The sequence below is a fragment of the Nannobrachium achirus genome, assembly GCF_963921795.1.
Source record: "Nannobrachium achirus genome assembly, chromosome: 6".
NCBI classification, from domain to species: domain Eukaryota; kingdom Metazoa; phylum Chordata; class Actinopteri; order Myctophiformes; family Myctophidae; genus Nannobrachium; species Nannobrachium achirus.
The window spans coordinates 32,733,682-32,747,509 of record NC_137815.1 but is presented as its reverse complement, the minus strand read 5'-3'; the positions used below and the strand labels follow the sequence as shown (position 1 = coordinate 32,747,509).

General features: G+C 42.4%; 1 protein-coding gene across 1 annotated transcript in view; it reads right to left on the bottom strand.

Moving 5' to 3' along the window:
* bsnb (bassoon (presynaptic cytomatrix protein) b) overlaps positions 1 to 10,328 on the bottom strand; it is a gene marked incomplete at both ends in the record, with an annotated part of 112,762 nt that extends 102,434 nt beyond the window's left edge. Inside the window, 1 exon segment of the mRNA XM_080728142.1 lies at positions 10,132 to 10,328. Coding sequence (XP_080584268.1) covers positions 10,132 to 10,328 — 197 coding nt within the window.
* Between the last annotated feature and the right edge of the window lie 3,500 nt (positions 10,329 to 13,828).

The window sequence follows — 13,828 nt, the reverse complement described above, 5'->3', positions numbered from 1 at the left end:
GGCGAGTAGCCTATACACAACATTTTAAAATGGAATATCTCATAAATATATATAAATAAAAAATACAATTAGAAACGCCTTCCCCTTTTTTTTACAGAGCCCAGGGGCGAGTAGCCTATGTACACAACATTTTAAAATTGAATATCTCATAAATATATATAAATAAAAAATACAATTAGAAACGCCTTCCCCTATCCCACCCTCCCCCCACCCTCAATCCCCAGGGCAGTTGTAAGACACAATCTCAAAATATAGAATAAAAAAATAAATAGATAGATAAATAAACAAGCATGAAAATGATCAGAGCAGATCAAATAGACATTTGAGGTTTGTTGCAGTTTGGAGCTAGTCAGAGCAAAGGTACGCCACTCTATGCAGTCTGTGTATTGTGGTAGAATGTCATAAACGGACCCCAGGTCTCATAGAATTTAGCTCTCAGAGCCGGCAACCGAGAACAGCAACGTCTCCAGCTTAAGACAGCAGACAGGACATTATATCACGAGGCCACTGACTGAAACACATTCAGATTTCAAGGTGTTTACTGTCACATGCAATAAACTTCTGAATTTCTGGCCCTAAGAAGTGCAAAGGTAGGCACAGCCTGCGACCTAAAACAGTGTGTTGTGTTGTGTGGCATGAACTGAATCGACGACAAAAAGGAACAGTATAGTTTCCCCTCCGTGATCAACCAGAAAAGATCCTTCAGATATTTAGAGGCTGATTGTCTGCAAAAACAACATATAATAGCCACCTGAACATCATTAGCTTGGTTGTCAGAATTGAGTAGATGCTCCTGGCACTCCTGTGCCTTATTGTGATGCAGTATATTTTCAAGGTCTGACATTTTTATCATTTGTCATGCACAAGCGTCTGTGTGTGTGTGTGTGTGTGTGTGTGTGTGTGTGTGTGTGTGTGTGTGTGTGTGTGTGTGTGTGTGTGTGTGTGTGTGTGTGTGTGTGTGTGTGAGAAGGAAGGTAAATAGCATATCTGAGTAATTTAGGCTTTCTGCTTCATTGCTTAGACGCCCACACTATGAGCAATTCTAACCTCCCTAGAAATGGAAATAGATTCAGTTCTCCCAGCCCAGGCAGTCGGCAAGTATGCTCTCTATATATATATCACAATTGTATTACATAACGCTTATGGAAGAAGACTTCCATACACACACACACAAACACACACACACACACACACACACACACACACACACACACACACACACACACACACACACACACACACACACACACACACGCGCGCACACACACACGCAATCTATTTTCAAACGCACGTGCTCACGCACGCAAATCATCGTCAACCGATTTCCCATTTTCTGAGTAGCAAAGCAATCAAGTCTATATTTAGACTATATAATTGAAAACATAGCCCAGTCATCACAGCGCAAGTCATTAGTTCTGAATCATAAATATTTGCTCATGAATGCAAATGCTGGGAAATTTGCATCGCCTCTCGATTGTGTGAAGTATTCCAGGTGCATTGCACTTGTGCAGCTACAGTACTGTCCTGGCATCAGTGATGATGTGGTTGATGTGGAGTGAGAGTGAGGGCACAGTGAATCATAAATAATTGCTCACTTTTGATGTTTTTCTTTTTTTTCTTCCGTGTGCTGTTTCTGTCCCATGGGCATCTCTTAGATATTGCTGGCAGCAATTAAATGGGAATAGAGGGAAGTCTTCTATCAAAACAAATAAGACCTTGTTTGTGTCATGTCCATCGCTTGGGAAAAACCACATCAGCAGGCCTACTGCTATGATGAAAGAAGGACAGAAATAAAAGAGCGTGGAGCTGCCGGCTCCTCTACCCTTGTCTCCCCAGGAATCCTGGGTTCATCTAGGCAGTGGTGGAAAAGGTACTCTCACATTTTACTGAAGTAAAAGTATCAACACTGCAATGTAGAAATACTCTGTTACAAGTAAAAGTCTGGAATTCAAAATTTAATTTTGGTAACAAAATGTACTTAAAAGTACCAAAAGAAGAAAGTACTCATTATGCAGAATGTCCCATGTCCCAAGTTTAAAATGTATTAAAATCTTTTGAAAATAGAAAAAAGAAATGTTTTCCTTAATCCATTAAAACTGGGAAATATTTCATGAAAGATCTTGAAAGTGGACTACTGATTCAGAAGGCATTGAAAGAATCGGCCTCCGGTCTTACTATCAGTGGGTTTCATTTGAGCAACAGCCCAAGCCCCAATTTTACCTCTGAGAGAGTAAAGTGGAAGTTATCTTTTTAGAAGCTCTCAACAGACAGCAGTCTGTTGAGACCACCTCCAGATTTTGTGTGATTTCTAAGCAAGTATCATGTTGAAAGCAATCATTTTCTTTATCACTGAGTGGATAATGAGGAATTTGAATGCTGCCTGTCCTCTCTCTAGTCTATAATGGGAACTCCCCTATTAGACCAGCTTCAATTTTAGGTGATTTACAGGTGATTTTTGCTACTTTGGGAGCAGTGCAGCAGGCACCCCTAATTAAAAAAAGAAAAAACATTGATTGCAATCAAAATCCATGCATACACAACATTCACGTTCAACAACTCAGGTGATATTTCAGGTCCAGCATTGAGGCTGAAAAAACAATTAATGAACATATTATCATTATCATTATCAATATATATCCATATGGGTGTCGGTCGCAATCAGCCAATTTGCAATAGTGTACCACAAATAAAAACGCCAGATAAACTATTTCCAAACACTCTTCAATAATCCAGGAAATGAAACAAAAACATTGCTTGACAGATGAGCAGTGATGGAAAGAGTGTGTTACATGCCTCCTGTGTAGCCTAATTGTGTGGATCAGCCTTACGTTGTACACCAAAGCTATCTGATCTACAAGCTCACAATGCGTTGATGCACAATGTATTGTGAACTTGGAGATCAGATGTTTTTAGTGCACCACTGTGGCTGGCTGTTTCCCCTGCGTCCTCATTATATCACATTGTTATGCTGCTAGATTTTAAGCTTGCGTACTTTCACATTACAGGCCTAATGCAGCAGGACATGCAGCTATACTGAAGAAAGGCGTTATGTGAGTCTTCTGAACCTCTGCCACTAAGGAATGCGCCTACCGTGGCTGCCGACACTCTGATTGGTTTGATTGATGTAACGCCACCCAAATAGGTTAAGGCTGCACGATATTAGGAAAACCTTCGATATTTAATATCGTTGTTGAATACCTGCTACCATTCAGGATGGAAATAAAATTGTCCTTTTGGAGAGAGGTATAGTTTCATGAGGGATTACTGGGAAGTAGCCTACTTGATATCAACAGAGAACGTTCAGTTGGACAATATGCCATGTACGTCGATGCCGTCTCTCTCGATATGCATATCTCCCATGATTATACCTCGATGAAGGTACATTTTCGATATATCTTGCAGCCTTACTATAGGTGCATTTTAGCATTGTGTTGTGTGAATTATTTTAATGCCAACATTGAGCTGGATGGTGACACTGATTTATAAGTCATGCTAATTATTGTAGAAACAATAAAGTTACAATACATTTCGAGGACCACAAGCTCCAATCCTTCTTTAAGGCAACGGTTTTCATGTTTAATAGATACTATCCAGATACAATGCTTTTCAATAAGTGTAAGCACAAAAAGGATGAGTGGTTTTCTTTCAACAGGGTCACTGAATTGGAGGTGAATCTTGAAACATTTTGGCTGCTGATAGCACCGATTTCCCTGATAACTCCTCTTCTGTTGATAAGAAAAGGCAGTAGCCTGAATAAAATGTTGCACCCAAGTATAAATGCAAGGATTTCTCACTTTTCCACTGATGATATTATGTCATCTGAATGATCATTTAAAGTCTAGCTGAAAAGGGACGTAATCAAATTTGTTTAATTTATTACAACACATTACAAAGATGGAAAGGCTTATCAATGTATAGGTTTTTTTTTCTTCTTTTTTGTTGAAGAATTTTCTAAATGAGGGGAAATACACCCCAGCTAGCATGCTCGAAATAGGTCTCATTGTGAGCTTTTTACAGTAGACTGGCTATTTTCTGTGTGCATTGTATGACAAAGTATAAAATAAGGCTTAAGTGATTAACTATTGCTCTGTTGTGAACATTATACAGCATCATACTGTATATACTGGTGGCATGCCATGCCAGTGCATCTGCCACTGCCAGTTGGTAAGTAGGTTATCTATTGTTGCTATGCTGCCAAAGGAATCTTGACAAAGGATGCAGAGTTGAAGTTCAACTTTAATGACATGCTCATTGCATGAAGCTATTGTATTCTCTGGCACACTGAAACCCATTGTCTATGCCCTGAATCCATGAAATAATCCATGATATCTAGTAGAGGTGCTTCTGCTTTGGATTTTATATCTGATCACAGCCTACCACTACAAACAGAGCCAATACATAATATTATGTCCTATTACACTGCACTCAAGAGGTTCGGGGATCAGTATTTTTATTGGTAAAGTGTGGGTAGGGCAAAGTAAGAGGTTGAACTGTGATCAAACATGATGAATAAATCGGATAGTAAAAAGTGCAAAGAGAAATGAAAGTGTCAAAGTTTAATTTGATTAATTAGGTTGTTATAAAAGATTATATACTGTAGGCATCATGATAAAATATGATTAACTTTAAAGGGCTGATTGATTGAGTGGAAATCTCTGCCCGGGGCACGCCCTTTTGTCTCTCCATCTTTCTCCCCGTCATGTGATGCCAGCGCTGTGAAAATGTATCGTTACAACCCTAATAGCAATATGTGTGCAGGCAGGGGCGTCAATTGGGTATGGCAGGGGTATGCAGCTGCCATACCCTGGATCCAGGGGTGAAAATAAAAGTTCTGGTCCAGGTTATTATGTTGTTAAATTACAGTAAAATCACTACAAATGCAAAAGTTAACAAAATGGTCACTTTAACAAGGTATTATAATGATATTCTCCACACTTGTATTCTCCCCATCTTGACAAAATGGTATATTCCCAGGTTCCTCAGGTCAGCTGCACAGGTGCAATTCATTATTGTTAATTGTGGCACGTTTACTAACATGCCAAGTTTAGCTGCACTTGTTCCAGGCTGCCATATCCAGCCCAAGAAACCGTAGAAACATGTACTTCTTAAAATAAATGTATCATGCCTGTTGCTAAGGTATGGCAACATGACTGGTGTCTTGCATGCGCGCGAAGGCGCGCATGCAAGACACCAGTCATGTTGCCATACCTTAGCTTTTTCTGAACTGACGCCACTGTGTGCAGGCCCTCCCAGTTCAAATGTCATGATGATCCTGCACATAATTCTGAACAGAGTTCTCTCATTCACTTTTTTTGTTTCAACGCCAGTCAACCAAAGGTTGTGATTTGAAATGTTAAAGGTTTTGAGCTTTCACAGTCCTTTGCGAGAGGAAGTAAGCGTTGTAGTAACTGACATGACAATCTTGGAAAACCATCGGCAAAGAAAAGAAGAAAATAATATAAAATGTCGTCTTGAGAGATTACTGACATCATGCCTACACAAGTTGACAGTCAATTGTACATGAAACTGGAAAGTAGTGGCATGCATTGTAGACAGAGATATACACAGCTACAGTATATCATAAAGGTGGCAGACCATGCCAGCATAGTCCATGAATTAGACGTGTGTATGTGTGTGGGTGTGACACTCCATATGACAGAGAGAGAGAGAGAGAGAGAGAGAGAGAGAGAGAGAGAGAGAGAGAGAGAGAGAGAAAGAGAGAGAGAGAGAGAGAGAGAGAGAGAGAGAGAGAGAGAGAGAGAGAGAGAGAGAAAGAGAGAGAGAGAGAGAGAGAGAGAGAGCGAGCTTGGTATCTCAAACCATACCGTGCATGACATATTTAACATGAATTCAAATGGGATGTCCCCATGTTATTTTCAAATCCAGCATGCTTGTTTGGCAACTGTTACATGTCTGCGATTTCAAGGCAGTGCTATAAAAGGCTATATTAGTTTTGGTGCATAAATGGCGAACAATGACACTATAAATTCTGTCAAAGTGCTTAAACACTGACTTAAGACAGTTCGGACGGAGTTGAATATGCAAAGATATTAGTGATTTGGGTTTTGGGGTATGTTGTCATGTGAATGAAATGAATGTATATTTTGGTCTTAATCTAACGTTGGCTTGCGAGTATTTGCACGTCAGCCACTGGCGTGAACCAATACATCCCATAAACCAGAGGAACAGGACGGTCATAACCGGCAAGTAGTTAGTAGTATAGATCCTATATAAGACAGACGGAGAGGTGCCTGATTGGCTAGTTCCAAACCATATTCAGACTAGATGCTCATTCCATAGCCTGGAAGAACGATCGCTCGGCAATTAATTCACAAAAATGACAGTTATTGTTGATTTTTCATTTGAGGTTCTTACAATTCACAATTTAGGTATTTAGCAAACACTCTTGCATATGCATACACGCACGCGCACGCACACACACACACACACACACACACACACACACACACACACACACACACACACACCTGAAAATGATTTAGATCGGCTTGAAAAGAGACCAGATAATGCAGCAGATGTCCCTGTTTTTACAAAATATGGTTGTCACAGTGCCATTGTCATGAACCACTGCCTGGTATCTATATCCATAAATTCCACAAATCTGTGCGCGTGAGTGTGTATTTGCGTGCGTGTTTGCATGCATGCGTGCGTGCATGCGTGAGTGTGTTTGGATGTGTGCGTGTGTGTGTGTGTGCGCGCGTGAGAGCGTACGTGCGTCCGTTGCTATGCCCAACTTATGTATGAAGATGACTGACATCTCAGTATACATCATAGAACTGACGACTGACGTCATAGACTGGCTTCCCAGTAGGCTACCCTGATGACGGGAATAATATACGTAATAGCACTGACATCATAATGCTGTCATCATAGATGACTGACATCATTGACTGGCTTCCAAGTACTTGGATACTGCACCAGTCTGACAAGAATATAGACAGAAATCTACTATATAAAGTTAAACTTGTCTGTGGTGGCGGGGGAGCGGCAGATTGTGCCTAAATATGGACATGCTTGAGCCCAATGTTAATAATCAGCTTTGTTAGGCAACGGTTGACATCAGCGCGAATCTATGTTGTTAGGCAATGGTCTCTGTAGTGTGATGTCAGATCAGAGCTCAATCAGTGGGAGAGGTGGGGGGGGGGGGGGAGATGGAAGAAGTGAGAAGGAAAGAAGGGAGTGACGGAGGGAGATGTTATGGTTATGAATGTGTTTACATCATGGTCACCTGACTTGAGTCGGGGGTAGGAGGGGGGGGGGGGGGGGGGGGGGTTGTACCTGTTGCTTGTTTCAATGAGCAAACAGAGCAGAAGACCTACTTTAGTCAGGCTTATCAGATCACTATTTCACTTGACACTTAGATCATTATGAATACATTATGATCTCACTCAACAGACTTTATAGATGTATTCTTAAGCCAGGTCAGTGTGCAGAGAGACAGTTTGACAAGGGTAGAGAGCGGAGAGAGACATGCAAGACAAGACAGGAGTGCGATGTCGAACCCGGGTCCTTGTGTTCTCCCAAAGGAGCAACATTATGGTCTGGGGACTATAAGTGGCTGAGCCACAACCAGGCATCCTTCGGAGAGCAGACATGAGGTTATACTGTATAAATAGAACGAGAACTCCTGAATCTGGTTCACACTATCGACTGCAGCACCTCATGATATTGTAAAGGTGTCCTAGCAGCCCCATGGTCTCGCACCAATCCAACACCCCTATGGATGTGGGTCACATTTTTAGTTAGTCAGAATTCTACGTGGTTTCTATGATGGTTTATCAGATGGCAGTAAAATAGCTATTGAGATATTGAAATCGGAAGTTGTGTTTCTTTTAACAGTTTACAGGAGCTTTTTTTTGTTGGTATTTCGGTATTAGGCAATTAAATGGTAATAACAAGTAATTTCCCTTCCCTTTTGATTCCTTCGTGCCAAAAATAGAGCTACTATAAAGTGGTAAGAAGCTCAGGCCTGAGTAAAGAACGATTTCTTTCTTATCAACCTCAGAACACATTCACCCAGGAGTCAGCCCAGCTCCTCATCCAGACATCTGTCATATCAAAACTTGACTATTGTAACTCTCTCCTCATGGGCTCCCGGCATGTGCACTTAAACCTCTGCAACAGCTGATCTTCAACCAGCCAAAATTCTCACATGTCTCCTCCCTTCTCCGCTCCCTCCACTGGCTCCCGGTTGTGGCCCGCACTGAATACAAAACACTGATGCTGACCTTCAAAACAATTTGCCCTCCTGGCCCCCAAACTGTGGAATAAACTCCCTGTTGCACTTAGAACTACAGACTCACTCCCTAGCTTCCGCCGTGGACTGAAGACTCACCTCTTCAGACTCCACCTAAACCCATAGCACTACTGTAACACTTCCCTTCCCTCGATGACCATGCACACATGAAGCTAGATAGCATTTTTAGGTTTTAGAAACGTATTTTACTCATTAGGGGCGTGGTCCACCAATATTATTGTTTTTCTAGATAGATATTCCTATGCATTGTTATATTGTTGTTGATGTACTGACATATTATCTTGCTTATTATATTGATGTATTACCTGCTTATTGTAAGTCGCTTTGGATTAAAAGCGTCTGCTAAATGCCTAAATTGTAAACTGTACGTACGATGCCTAAATGACAAGGACTTTGCGTCACTGGAGGCACGGTCACTGTGGGTGACTGACCAACCATTCATTTACTCAATGAAATGAGTACAGAGGACCCCAATGTAAACAAGCCATAGTGTTTTCTTGGGTTCAAATCCTATAGACCTTGTATCTCTGTACTGTCATGTCTTTTCTTATGCGAACTGCTAATAAAGTATTCAATCAATCAATCAATCAATCAATCAATCAAACAAACAAACAAACAAACAAACAAACAAACAAACCACAATGACATCTTCTTGGCATGAAGGGTCTTGAACTCACACATGATTCGTCTATGAAAATGTATTCTCATTTGTTGTTCTATTTTGTTGTTTTATTGTGACAGGAACGTAACCTACTGATCATACATTTCACATGATATACATCTGGAAATCTGGTGACCACAAACTTTTGTATGTCATTGTTTACCTAATTTTCCTATGCCCTACAAACCATTTCCATGGCGCCAATGCTCCATGGGGGAGGGGGGGGGGGGGCGCACTGTCATTCTGGAGAAGACCACTCCCATTAGGATACAAATGCTATGTACCTCGTTAGCAAGATAACGATCGGTTTGTATTTACTGGCACTCATTATGAGGTTGGGTAATAAAAGGCTACCAGCAGCAAAGCATGCCACACGTAATGGCACCGCAAACGTAGCCTAAAGCTAATACTTTGCATTATTCATAATATATTGTTTCTCATATAGGTCTATGTCAGTTAGGGCTACTAGGATTAAGCTCATCGGTCATTCTGTTTCTGTCCCTTTTTACGCATTTACATTATCTCGGCGTTTCCCCCATCAGCCATCACACACACCTGAATACGAACAGCGTATTTTCGCCCATTCATATTTAAAATGCTTCACACACACACACACACACACACACACACACACACACACACACACACACACACACACACACACACACACACACACACACACACACACACACACACACATGCAAGAACGTAGTCATTCTTACTCGACCCATTTCACAATGTCTAGGCTGTGTTAGCTATACGGATTATTTGCTTCTAAATTATAAGTGTTCTTTTTTCCTTTTCGGTTCCGACTCATATTTGTTGCTGGCTATATATTACAGGCTAACAGATGCACCATTCAACAGTCAACACCAAAAAAATCGATTTCAATTCAAGAGGAAGGGTGAATTGTGTTGACAATGATATTGAAATAAATAATTAACGCACTCACACACTAGGGAGTCGGTCGGGACTATCTACAACATAATCGAATGATCTCAACACAAGCTCAACAACCAAATAGATACAGATACGGAACATACACACACTTATTACGCTATCGTCAAATGAAATCCCCCACTGATTTCACACATAGCTTAAAAACAAAAACAAAAAAAGAAGAAACAACTAAAAGGAAAATGGCATAGATTCAGATTGTGGCTGGCTGGCCACCCAGCCCCAAGCAAACTACCTGTTACTGTTAATCCCCGGGCCGCCGCCGGGTCCGCCGGCCCCTGTCCCTCCGGCTGGCGCACCATTGCTGGGCTTGTGGAGCTGTCCAGAGCCCGGTGGTGCTGAAATGGAAGTCGGAGCGGCTGCAGGAGAGACAGCGGAGCCGGCCTGCCCTCCGCCTCCCTCTCCTCCTTCCTGGCTGGCCTCGTTCCCCATCGTCTCCTAGAGAGGACGAAGGCAGGAACCCGACGGGAGGAGAAGAAACGGGCTGTTTGTAGATGGTTCTACTGCAGCTGGGACTGAAAAACTCAGGAAGAAACTCGACGTTGTTGCTCCCCTTCTTCCGCCATCATTCACCTACAATTCTAGCATCCCACAGTCAGGCACGGTCTGAGCACGCGCCCTGACGGTAAGGATTGGGGAGGAGGAGGAGCGCGCTGACGCAAAAGGGGGTGGGGAATGTGACGACGCGCGCGTGCACGGTTCTTGTTCTTTCCTTTTTTTGGGGTCTGATTCTTAAATCCTTTTTGATTTCTAGTGTTTCTATTTCTGAGAAGACGCAGTCCACTTACACACGCAGACAATAAGGCCTAATTAAACTAGGCTACTCATGCTTGCTGGTTTTACAGCATTTCTTTCTTTTTAATAAATGAAAGTATTTGCCTATACAACATGGCTAATGGCAAATAGGTCCAATTAATGCAGTACATCTTTGATGAGATCATGCCGCCTTAACAATGACTAACAGGCCTGGTGGTTAGCAAAGCATCAGCTCCTTCCTTTCTGATATATAGCCTATAATTTGACACGGATATCAATTGCCTAGTAGTAATATAGACAACATAAAATGCCACATCATGTAATGTTGCGGATGAGAATCCGAGGTGTTATCTGATTGTGACAACTGTCAACTCCAAAATAATTCCAACAAGCAACTGACAGCAAAATGATCACCTGCTACTAGTCTGGGATCACTTCACTTTTCGGGTTTGTAACCGGTCTGGAGCGGAAACCACAAAACGTCATGTTGTAGTACTCAAGGACTACAATTTCGCCGGAAATATCCACCGGAAACAGTTTTAACCCAAAATAATTCCCCTGCGCTCAAGGACATACTTTTAGGGCCTACCTAATAAACTCCTCGATGCGGAGTAGTTTTGCTTTTGAAAAATTTGTTTGGTATATGCATGTTTTAGTCCAACTTTTAGCGACCGGCAAGACCACACTAGGCTACTGGAGCATTTTAATAGGGATTGGGGAAACAAACGGTGGGAACCAAATCAAAGCGACGCCGCTTCTTCTAGTGGTTTCCGCGCTTTAGGCGGAAACCAAACGGCCTGTTGTGAACGAACACCAGGCTCCCTCCCGGGAGAAAGCCTGGTAGGCGAGGTTACCTGCTACTGCTCAGCTGTCTGGGCTGTCCCTAGTGTACACTGACGTGTACTGCAGAAAACGTCGACCTCCCTCAACTCATAAGTTGTTGAGCGGTGGTCACACCGTCTCCATAGCGTGGCCGTGTGTGTAGGTATGTATGTTTGTAGGTATGTTTGTGGGTCTGTATGTAGCCTCAAGCCTCAAGCCTGTGGTGTAGTACCTTTTCTGGCCTCACATGTTAAGGGAGGGGCGCTGTTGTTCAGGCCAGGCCCCCCACACACACACACACACACATTTCTGACCACACATGTTAAGGGAGGGGCGCTGTTGTTCACACACACACACACACACACACACACACACACACACACACAGGGGGGGGGGGGGGGTGGCGCACACACACACACACACACACACACACACACACACACACACACACACACAGGGGGGGGGGGGGGGTCACTCACTCACTCACACACACACACACACACACACACACACACACACACACAGGGGGGGGGCTGTGTTTCTCTGTACTGTAGCACTTACAAATAATTTATTATTATTATAATTATTAACAAACTGAATGTTTTAGGGTCAAATAAATTAGAGTGTGTGAAGAAACTACAGCATTGGCACACTACACTAATTGTAGAGCGACACATGGGGGGCAGAACCCTTTGTAAACTTGGATCAGTCTGAATGACAATTTACAATTTAGGCTTTTAGCAGACGCTCTTAATCCAGAGCAGGGCTGCCAACTTTCAGGAAAACCTAGGAGTGAGATTTTTTGCGAGGGGGGGGGGGGGGGGGGGGGGGGGCTTTGGTGACGCAAAAGAAATATAAAAAATGATATATAGGCCTATATGTTCAACAAATATTACAATAATTTTGGTTATTATTATAATTTTATCGACCCTTGGAGTCACTATTACACCAACCAGGTACAGTATGTTGCTCTAGGTGGGTGTTATTTAATTCTCCAAATCTAACCCTCAATAATGAATATGTAATTTTGAGGCAGAAATGTAGTTAATAGCCTATAATGTGGATCATTTTGTTGGGGGGTCTGGGGGTCCTCCCCCAGAAAAAAAAATAAAAGAGTAGATGTTATTTCCTGTATTCTGTTGCATTTTACAGGGAGTTTGATACTTTAATCTGGCTTTAGGATGAGAAAAATATTACATTAAGCTGCAAGTAACACAAATATTAATGAAAGAACAATTGTTTGCCATAACTGTCTCTGTATCACACTCACCTTGCTTTTGGCCCCACTGCTACAGTATACCTGCACCATTTACTTTCAACACCTGGGTGACCTACCTTCAAGTGCCACTATTGAGCAATCTTACAATGCATGTATTTGACCCATAAGTACTGCAACCCCCGCTGCACCCACCCAGTAGTGCTGTTGCGAAGCCTCCTCGACCACCGCTCAGTTCACACGGGTGTGATTTTTTTATTTTATATTAGTTGAATGCTCCAAAGCATACAGAATTGCTGTGCTGTGACACATACAGCTCAACGCTCACTAAACAGAGCCTTCTAAACAGAAAGAAAAAAATAGAATATTGTGTAAATAGTGAGGAGAGATTTCAGAAAAAAAGGCCTTCTATAAGGAGGTTTTGGGGTAAAAGTAGGAACCAGGCCATTTTACATAATTCAAGGATGCTGAATCAGAAAAACACTGTTCCCAAGTTGGTTTTTGACCTTCTAATTTGGCTAAAATGGCTGCTGGAGTTGCCAATTTTGAACCATTTCTTCAATAGCACTGTAACAAGACAAGCACAACTGACAAATAATGTGTCTATACCTGTGTTCTGAGTGTCAGACAATATAAGGCATTTTTAATGGAATAAGTGGTAAGCCTTTTCCTAAATATGCAAATTAGAGGCCACCATTACAGAAAACACAATCTGCCTTTGCTAATCACAAGGCAACACTCAGTGTGATATTGTCTGGCTATGCAAGACTAGTCCACAGGATTGGAGTGGTGCTAACCGCCACTACATCCGACTTTGTCTGTTTGTACGTATGTATTTCCCGCAAAGCTTGCCATTGGCCAAGCTTCGCGAACTCATAAAAAGGACCACAACGTTGGCATGTTCTCCCCGTGTCCCCTAGGCTACAGTAGGTAGGTACCCTCACAAAAAACATGCAGTAATCCAGGTGTCTATACTGCCTCCCCCTGGCCAGCCAGGGCAACTGATGGAGGGCAAAGGAACTGGTTGGAATAACGTGTTCCTTCCACGCGCTACGCCCCACCGGGGAAACTCCCCATTGTCAGGTGAAAAGAAGCGGCTTGGACTCCTCGTGCATGGAAGGAAGCATGAGCGCAGTTT